Source organism: Haliotis asinina, chromosome 14 (assembly GCF_037392515.1).
Source record: "Haliotis asinina isolate JCU_RB_2024 chromosome 14, JCU_Hal_asi_v2, whole genome shotgun sequence".
Classification (NCBI taxonomy): Eukaryota; Metazoa; Mollusca; class Gastropoda; order Lepetellida; family Haliotidae; genus Haliotis; species Haliotis asinina.
The window spans coordinates 46,975,938-46,984,224 of record NC_090293.1 but is presented as its reverse complement, the minus strand read 5'-3'; the positions used below and the strand labels follow the sequence as shown (position 1 = coordinate 46,984,224).

At 41.9% G+C, this 8,287-nt stretch overlaps 1 protein-coding gene across 2 annotated transcripts in view; it reads left to right on the top strand.

The window, feature by feature from the left end:
• The first annotated feature begins 2,377 nt into the window (after positions 1–2,377).
• The window catches only part of LOC137260599 (MAM and LDL-receptor class A domain-containing protein 1-like), a 41,809-nt gene continuing 35,899 nt past the window's right edge, over positions 2,378–8,287 (top strand). The window contains exons 1-5 of one of the 2 annotated variants that reach the window (XM_067798193.1): positions 2,378–2,493; positions 4,596–4,739; positions 5,036–5,295; positions 5,898–5,988; positions 6,314–6,409. In XM_067798193.1, coding sequence (XP_067654294.1) covers positions 2,442–2,493; positions 4,596–4,739; positions 5,036–5,295; positions 5,898–5,988; positions 6,314–6,409 — 643 coding nt within the window. In that variant the 5' untranslated portion in view covers positions 2,378–2,441. The remainder of the gene's footprint in view (positions 2,494–4,595; positions 4,740–5,035; positions 5,296–5,897; positions 5,989–6,313; positions 6,410–8,287) is intronic. The other variant, XM_067798194.1, reaches the window with a different exon arrangement.

Below are 8,287 nucleotides of genomic sequence, written 5' to 3'. Positions count from 1 at the left end.
TTATTTATTTATTTATTTATTTATTTATTTATTTAATGTTGTGGATTTTTTTTTTCGTTGTTTTGTTTTGTTTGGAAGGGATATGGTTTTTATTGGTTGCTTTGGTTTGGGTTTACATTTACTTTTTCAAATATGTGTTACACATATATTCTATTCTTGTGGATGTTTATGACAATGGACAATGCACCCACCATCTATACAAAATAAATATTTGTACCTCGACATCCGGTTTCATAAAGGTCAAGTTTAATCAGCTTTTGATTCAGCTGACCTTATCTGAGTAAGTATCTGAGCTGTGACAAGTATTGCGGCTATATCTCGGCCAATCACCGCGAGGGAGGAGGAAAGACCGCAGTGATAGAGGTTTCAGATCTTGATCTTATCGGGGATACTCGAACATCGAGTACGAGCTTGTTTGTACTGACAAACCTTGAAACAGAATGAGTTTGGCATATATACTCGTGGATATAAATAAAGGAACTCATGAAAGTACACGTGCTCGTTTATTCCTTTCCAGAATTTCACACACAGCGCAATGCAAAGTTTGTGAAAAAACTGGAAAACAATAAAGGGACACTTGTACGTTCAGGTGTTCGCTTATTTATTTCCATGAGTATATATTCTTTCCTGTTGCCATCGTTTACCTATTGAAGTAGGTAGGTGACACAAAATTCCAAAATTTCATCACATGTTTTACTGCCATTACTTCAAACATACACACACATTATATATGCTTCCATCCATCCATCCATCCATCCATCCACACATACACACATACATACATACATACATACATACATACACACATACATACATACATACATACATACATACATACATACATACATACATAATACATACATACATACATACATACATACATACATACATACATACATACATACATACATACATAAAACGCAGTCAAATTGTCTTTACTACTTACCTAGTCTATCTCACAGTCCCTGATCCACATTATTTTCCCTAATCAGGCAGATTTCCACAGGTTCTGAATCTCCACGGGCTCCTTTTCAGTTTATGTGGGTTACTTTGTCACTATCAAAATTAAATATATTCAGTGACTAATCATTTGTCTCTCACTTACTTTACATGCAATCATGCAAGTATTGATCTTCAAGCGATACATGGATTAGAATGGCCACTTTACTCAAAACAACTTGGTCGAGGGAGTGAGTTTAGTTTTACGACGCATTCTGCAATAATCCAGTAATATGGCGGCTTACAACTCGGTCGAGCGTGTGAGTTTAGTTTTACGAAGCGTTCTGAGATAATCCAGTAATATGGCAGTTTACAACTCGGTCGAGCGTGTGAGTTTAGTTTTACGACGCATTCTGCAATAATCCAGTAATATGGTTGCGTACACCTTCGTCGAATGAGTGAGTTTAGTTTTACGCTGCGCTCAGCTCCATAAACTCTGCAGGTCGAAGCACTAGGTTGCTGGTTGGTTCGTTGTTTGATGCCACACTGGGTGAGCAGTTCGTTCATACATTCTTTCAGTAAGTGAACAAGTGAGTGAGTGAGTTTATTTTTACGCCGCAGTTGTCAATATTCCAGCTATGTATGACGACAGTCTGTAGACAATCATGCTTGGACTACACAATCCAGTGATGAGTGATGAACAGCATGAGCACCAGTCTACTCAAATGGAGTACGAGGTAAAGAGCATGACCACATGATCCGATCAAACGCGGATCTTCACGAGTTTTCACTCACTTTCCCAGCAACCCATGCCTTGGCGCTTCTACTTCGGTGACATGGTTGTCGTGTGTTGTATCCCGACTCCGTAGTCCGACAGCACTCAATGGATAATCTGGTCCACATTCAATTATGTGACATATACTAGTAACCTTTATTAAGCAGGAATACTGCTAAGTGCGGCGTAAAATAACACACATGTTAAACTTCTGTCGCCTCCATATGTTTGGAGGTCACGATTTGGGATCTTCTTGATGGACACATTTTTTAAAAAGAAACAGACCATGTTCTACTTACTCCCCTTGGACTGTGGAGTAGAGTAGTGATTGAAGCGTCATGCTGAAGACCGGGTTCGATTTCCCAAATGGCGTGTGAAGCCTATTTTGGGTAACCCCGCCGTGATATAGCTGGACAGGTGATGGAACCGGCGTAAAACCATAATCAGTCACTCACTCACTCCCAAGTTTCATTCCTTTGAAAATCTATGTTATCGGAAACTATCAGGTTGTATTATGCACAGCGGGTACGATGTGTACTATCAGCTACCTCAAGTGTTTTATCGCCTACTTCAGAGCGACATCGGCGATGTTGGATGTTGGTTTCGACATACATCTAGCTGATAATACTGTCTTTCATATCAATAACACTGGCCTTTATAGTCGAGTACCCCGTGCTCAGACTTCATTGTAGCAGGGAAAGGTGACAATTTTCACCAAAGCATACGCATGGCTACAGCACTCGTCGCGCTCTTGCTAGCGTTAGCAGCTGATTGTGCAGGTACGTGTGCAGTGAGTGAGAGAGTTTAGTTTTACGCCGCTTTCAGCATTATTATGACTCTATCCCGGCCGTTTGTACATAATCGAGTCTGGGCCAGACAATCCAGTGCTCAACAGCATGAACACTGATTTGCACAATTTGAATGGCATGTGTCAACCAAAACAGCGAGTATGACCACCCGATCCCGTTAGTCGCCTCTTACGACAAGCATAGTCGCCTTTTGCTGAATATCTTTTCTATCCCGGGTCTTCACGGGTCAGGTACGTTTACAAATTTACTTGCATGTGTCGTCACCCGAACAGCTGGTTACTTCTCATTCCTTCCACTCACATAAACGTTTCCGTCATATTTTTTTTAATATTTTAGGCTAACATGACAAAGCATTATCGCCATTACTGCGAACTATTCCTCCATGTGACAATTTGACAATATACAGTGGAAACCGTCCAAAGAGATTTCTTTGAGTGGCATTTTAGAAGCTGGCAAGAACAAGATTGACAAACTTTATGAATAACAACTTCTTAACAACGGGAGTGCGACGTTTCGATACAGATTCATGTACCGTTGTCAAGCAGGCATTCGCTTGGACAGGCAAAAATGCCTGTATGGAGGGTGTGCTCTTCAAATAAAGTAGACTTCATTTTTAAGGTACTATTTAAAAAAGTGGAAGATATGTTGAGAATGGACCACGCCTTTCAAGGAAGTCCAACGTGATCCTGGACTCATCCGAAAATATGACACGTGAACAACAACACGTGACCAACAACGATTTATCCAGGGTCTACGAGCCCTATACCATACTCTTCTTACGGTCACGTGACGATCAGTCATGGGTGGCATAACCCAAGGCCGTCAGCTGGAGACGACCACAGCAGGTCTGATCAATAACCCGAACAACTCAATTTCTATAAGTCTGGTTTCGAATGAAACGATCCTGTTGTTGACCTTGGAAGACCTGAACGGGGTCGATCATCAATATGTTTGGTTTCTTGATATCTGTTCCAAGTACTCCTATGACTGACTTTGAAACATTGAAGGTATTGGCCACTGGGCAGTGTCTGCTTGCAACATGCCAGCTGCACGTTGCATTCCTCGCTTTGCAAATGCTTTATACAGCTGTATAATCAACGGCTGCAAGACGATTGTCTATCAAGATGCACGTGCATGGGACTACTGCGTAGTGCATCTACATAGCATACATTATGTTTAGGGATGGTGATGAAATGCGTGAGGTTAGTTTTACGGCGCTTATAGCAATACTCTAGCAACGTCACGACGGGAGATACTAGAAATGGGCTTCACACATCGCTCCCATGTGGGGATTCGAAACCAGGTCTTCAGCGTGACGAGCCAGCGCGTTAACCACTAGACTACTCACCGTCCCCTGGTGAGAAAAGGAAATGTCGGTAAGTTCATGAGATGTCTGTCTTTGAAACGTTTGTCAACGCAAATACTTCCTATCTGATAGTTCAGGTTGTCCTACATTTTTAAGAGTAAAGCTTACGATTTTAGCCGAGATGTCATGAATGCAGAAAGGAAATTGTCATTTTTATTAAGTCCATTCAATATTACAATTCAGTCAACTTAGACTTCAAAGGCTGAAAGTGCATTCGTACTTGTAGCTCCTGCACGCTCGGTGATGTCATGAATATAAGAAATGGCTTTGTCAATTATATTAAGTTAATACAATTCACCAAATAATCTAGCGTTGGCTCTATCAAAGGCTCAAAACAACGCATGCGTGGTTCTTATACGCTCGGAAGTATTGAAACACTTTGCAGGTGGAATCCCTCTTTGTCACTCGCATTTCATATCATTGTCAAATGCTGAAAGTGGCGTACTCGTAGCTTCTACACACACTCGGATTTAAAACGACTACCTTTGTTTCGACATCGTATTTAGGAAGTGGGCATCTGCTTTAAAGTTCATATCCAGCAGTTCTTATGTCGCGAATGGATGTTTGCCTTCCACGTGCACTCTGTAAAGTCAGGAATATTGCAACACAAAACAACAACAAACTATAGTCATCCTGCTGTTCCTGTTGGGATGATTTATTGTGAGGCAATCGACACATAAAGTTCCATCTGAATTTGTTCTTTCAGCTGTCAGCACAACGCTTGACTGCCCTTTCGAAACCGACTTCTGTCTGTGGAAACAGGATCAAGCAGCCGATAAGTTTGACTGGAATCTGATGCCATGGACTGACCAAGCCGGCACTGGTCCAAGCGGTGACCACACTACCGGAAGTACGTTAAAGCTTTTATTTCTTACACAACTACTTCTTACTTCCACTCACTCACTCACTCACTCACTCACTCACTCACTCGATCACTCACTCGTCTTTACATCGCGTCGGAATATAATCGTCGATTTTACATTCAGTCCTGGTCCTGTGCCAAACGCCTAAGCTTTCGTCCCCTCACACAAGGTGCATGGCATGGTATGAATAAAAAATACTGACCACCCTTGCAGAAACGTCAAGCCACCCACACATTGTCGTTTTCTCAAGTAGCTTCTCTAACGTTGCTAACATTGTAAACAGAGGGACACTACATCCACGCGGGATCGTCCGGCGGTGCAAAGGGAGACAATGCACAGTTAATCAGCCCGTTACTGACCATCCCCAGTGGTCAGTCCAAATGTCTCCTCTTCTACTACACCATGTACGGAGAGCACGTCAACAACCTCAACGTCTATGGCAAGACTCACACCACAAGGAACCGCATCTGGAGTCGCCATGGCAACCAGGGAACCGACTGGATTGAGGCGAGAATTTCCCTCCCAGAGGGTACAGACTTTCAGGTTAGGCATGGAGGTGTAAAACATTTCAATTGTAAAACTTGTTGCAAGATATCCCAACGTGCGTTGTTTTCAAATAGCTTGTGCGATCTTTTATTATCGCGTGTGGAAATGACGAATGAGTAATATTTACACTTAGTCAAATATGTCATTCTTAGTTTGAGGTGGAATGAGCCGGAATGCTGTCAGAATGACATTTCTGGGAATTGCTCAATTCCCTCAAATACACCCTGAATACAGTTAGAACGTCCCCAATGCTCCACCTGTTACTGAAACGACATATAGCATTTGGGAGTCGGATTCTTTCTTACAAAGCTTGAAAAAAAGTTAAACTTTATTTTGACATTCCCTCCCGAATGTGGTTCGAACTTTGGAAATATTTTTTTCTGGCTGATATTCCGTGATTCCCGTTATTTCGAAATAAGTGTGAAGAAACATTTAGGTATTCTAATGTTTTAAGATATTTCAAGTTTCCCTCACTGCTAAATATAATGTATGCAATAGAAGTAAACTTTATGTTATTATCTCTTCTGGGGATGATATATACTGACAAAAGGGAAAGCTACAGGTTATTATCCAATAACAAGTGAATTCACAATTGTCAGGTTGTGATCGAGGCTGTTCGAGGAGACGGGGAGAAAGGTGACATTTTCATCGATGACATTAAACTCATCGACGGGTCTTGCTCTCAGCAAGGTAACACCTACAATATGTCAATCAAACTCAACTCTTTCTACAAGCGCTTGTTCACATAACGCTCATCAAGATCATCCATTTCCGAAAGGTCAGAGATCCGATGATATTTTTGTACAGCACTGTCCTCTCAGAACCGAATACCGTGTTCAATTTAAAAACTTTAAAAACGTTTTTGGAGACATCACAGAGAGTCTGCAAATAGATACATCAGTATGGGGACTTTTATAACAGCACTTCAGATATCGCCTGTTTGACATATTGTTTATATCAGAGTTACGAGTAACACCTCTCAGAAGTTTAAACAAGGTTATGTATTTCGTTCCAGTGATTCCCACAAATGGTAAAACCCCAGCAGCAACAACAGCCACCACCAAACCGACGTCATCATCTCCGAGGACATCCACCACCTATGTTTCACCATGTGCGTGTACACTTTCAACATTCACTTTCACACACTTCAAGCTTGGAACAGAAGCCATGTATCTGTGTGTTTTTTTTTTGTTTTGTTTTTTTTTGTTTTTGTTTTTTGGGGGGTTTTTGGGGGGTTTTTTTTGTTGTTGTTTTTTTGTTGTTGTTGTTTTTGTTTTTGGTGGGGTTTTTTTGTTTTGTTTTGTTTTGTTGTTGTTGTTGTTGTTTTGTTTTTGTTGTTGTTGTTGTTGTTTTTTTGGGTTTTTTGTTTGGTTTTTTTTTGGTGTTTTTTTTTTGGGGGGGGGGGTTCTTTCATCCGCTTAAGATGTTGCTGAAAAATGAGCTTATGTGTCTCAAACAAGGGCCACGTTCTGCCTCCAGCATGTCTCCTTTTACCAGAGGAAAGATGGAAGCTGACAGAAGTGAAGATGTGGAAGAGACAATCCTATTTCTAACTATCATTCCTGTTACTTTATCAGTTATTGTCCTTTATATCAAATGACGTCATCTGTCAATTTTAAAAGCAGAATTCACCCATGTGGTAAATTTGAGACCAAAGCCATGTTAGCCGGGACCTGCATTGCATTGCTTCGGCCTCTCCTCCCACAAGGAACAGATATAACTTCAATAAATATCAACGACGGTGTCATTGCTTACGATTTGTTCAAAACGTAGTTTGTCTCACAGTCCCTGAGCCACATTATATTCCCTACAGCCTAGCCTCGCTGCCGTGGTAAAAGCCTTAAATGAAGGAGGTCTAGCTGTTCTGAATCTCTGCTTGGGTTTGTTTGTTACTATCATCAAACAATCTAAACTGATGGACAAAAGAAACGCTGGCAACATTTTTTCTTATGAAATGAAAACGTAAGACAATATATGTAAGCAATTATGACTGTATATCAAAGAGATGGTAACTGACAACACAACTTCACGCTCTAACAAAAATGTGGTGGATATTTAAGAAATTATAATGAATTTTGTTCAAGCAGTTGGATTGTCCATAAGTCGATCACACCGAAATCACCCAAAATTAAGAAAATGTCATCAGTATGGAGTGTGTCCACCTCTAGCACGAATGCACGCCCTGACACGACGTCTAACAGATGTAACCAGTCTCCTGACAGTTGCTGGGATGATTTGACGCCACTCCTCTTGCAGGGCATGCGTTAACGTCTGTCGGTCATGAGGACGTTGTTGACGTTGCTTAAGACGTCTCCCGAGGTGATCCCACAGATGTTCTATCGGATTCAAGTCGGGGGATCTGGCTGGCCAAGGAAGAACCTGGATGTTATTAGCGTTCAGAAAGTCCCTTGTAACACGTGCACTGTGTGGAGTGGCGTTATCCTGTTGAAACAGAGTTCTCGGATTATTCTGTATGAAGGGAAGCACGACTGGTCTCAATACCTGGTTGATATATCCTTGAGCATTTAGATTACCATTAATGACAACCAAATCAGTCTTCCTGTCACCACAAATATCGCCCCATATCATCACACTGTCGCCACCATCGGGTTGCACCTCTTGAACACAACAACGTGACGTCCGTTCCCCTCTACGTCTGTACACGCGCACTCGGCCGTCAGCATTGAAGAGTTTGAATCTGCTTTCATCCGAAAAAACCACTCTGTCCCACTGTCGTCTTTGCCAGAGTTGCACAGTTCGAGCCCACCTCAATCGGTTCCGTCGATGTTGCAGGGTCAAGGTCATTCCTCTGAATGGTCGATAAGCCCTCAGTCCATAATGGCGGAGACGTCGGGCCACGGTCTTCCTGCTGATTGGGTGTTGTAGTGCATCTCTTGCTGATGACGTAACAGTGAGGAATCAGTTACGAAGGTGAAGCAGACGTAAATAGCGGTCTTCATTTTGCGTTGTTACCCGCGGTCTTCCACTC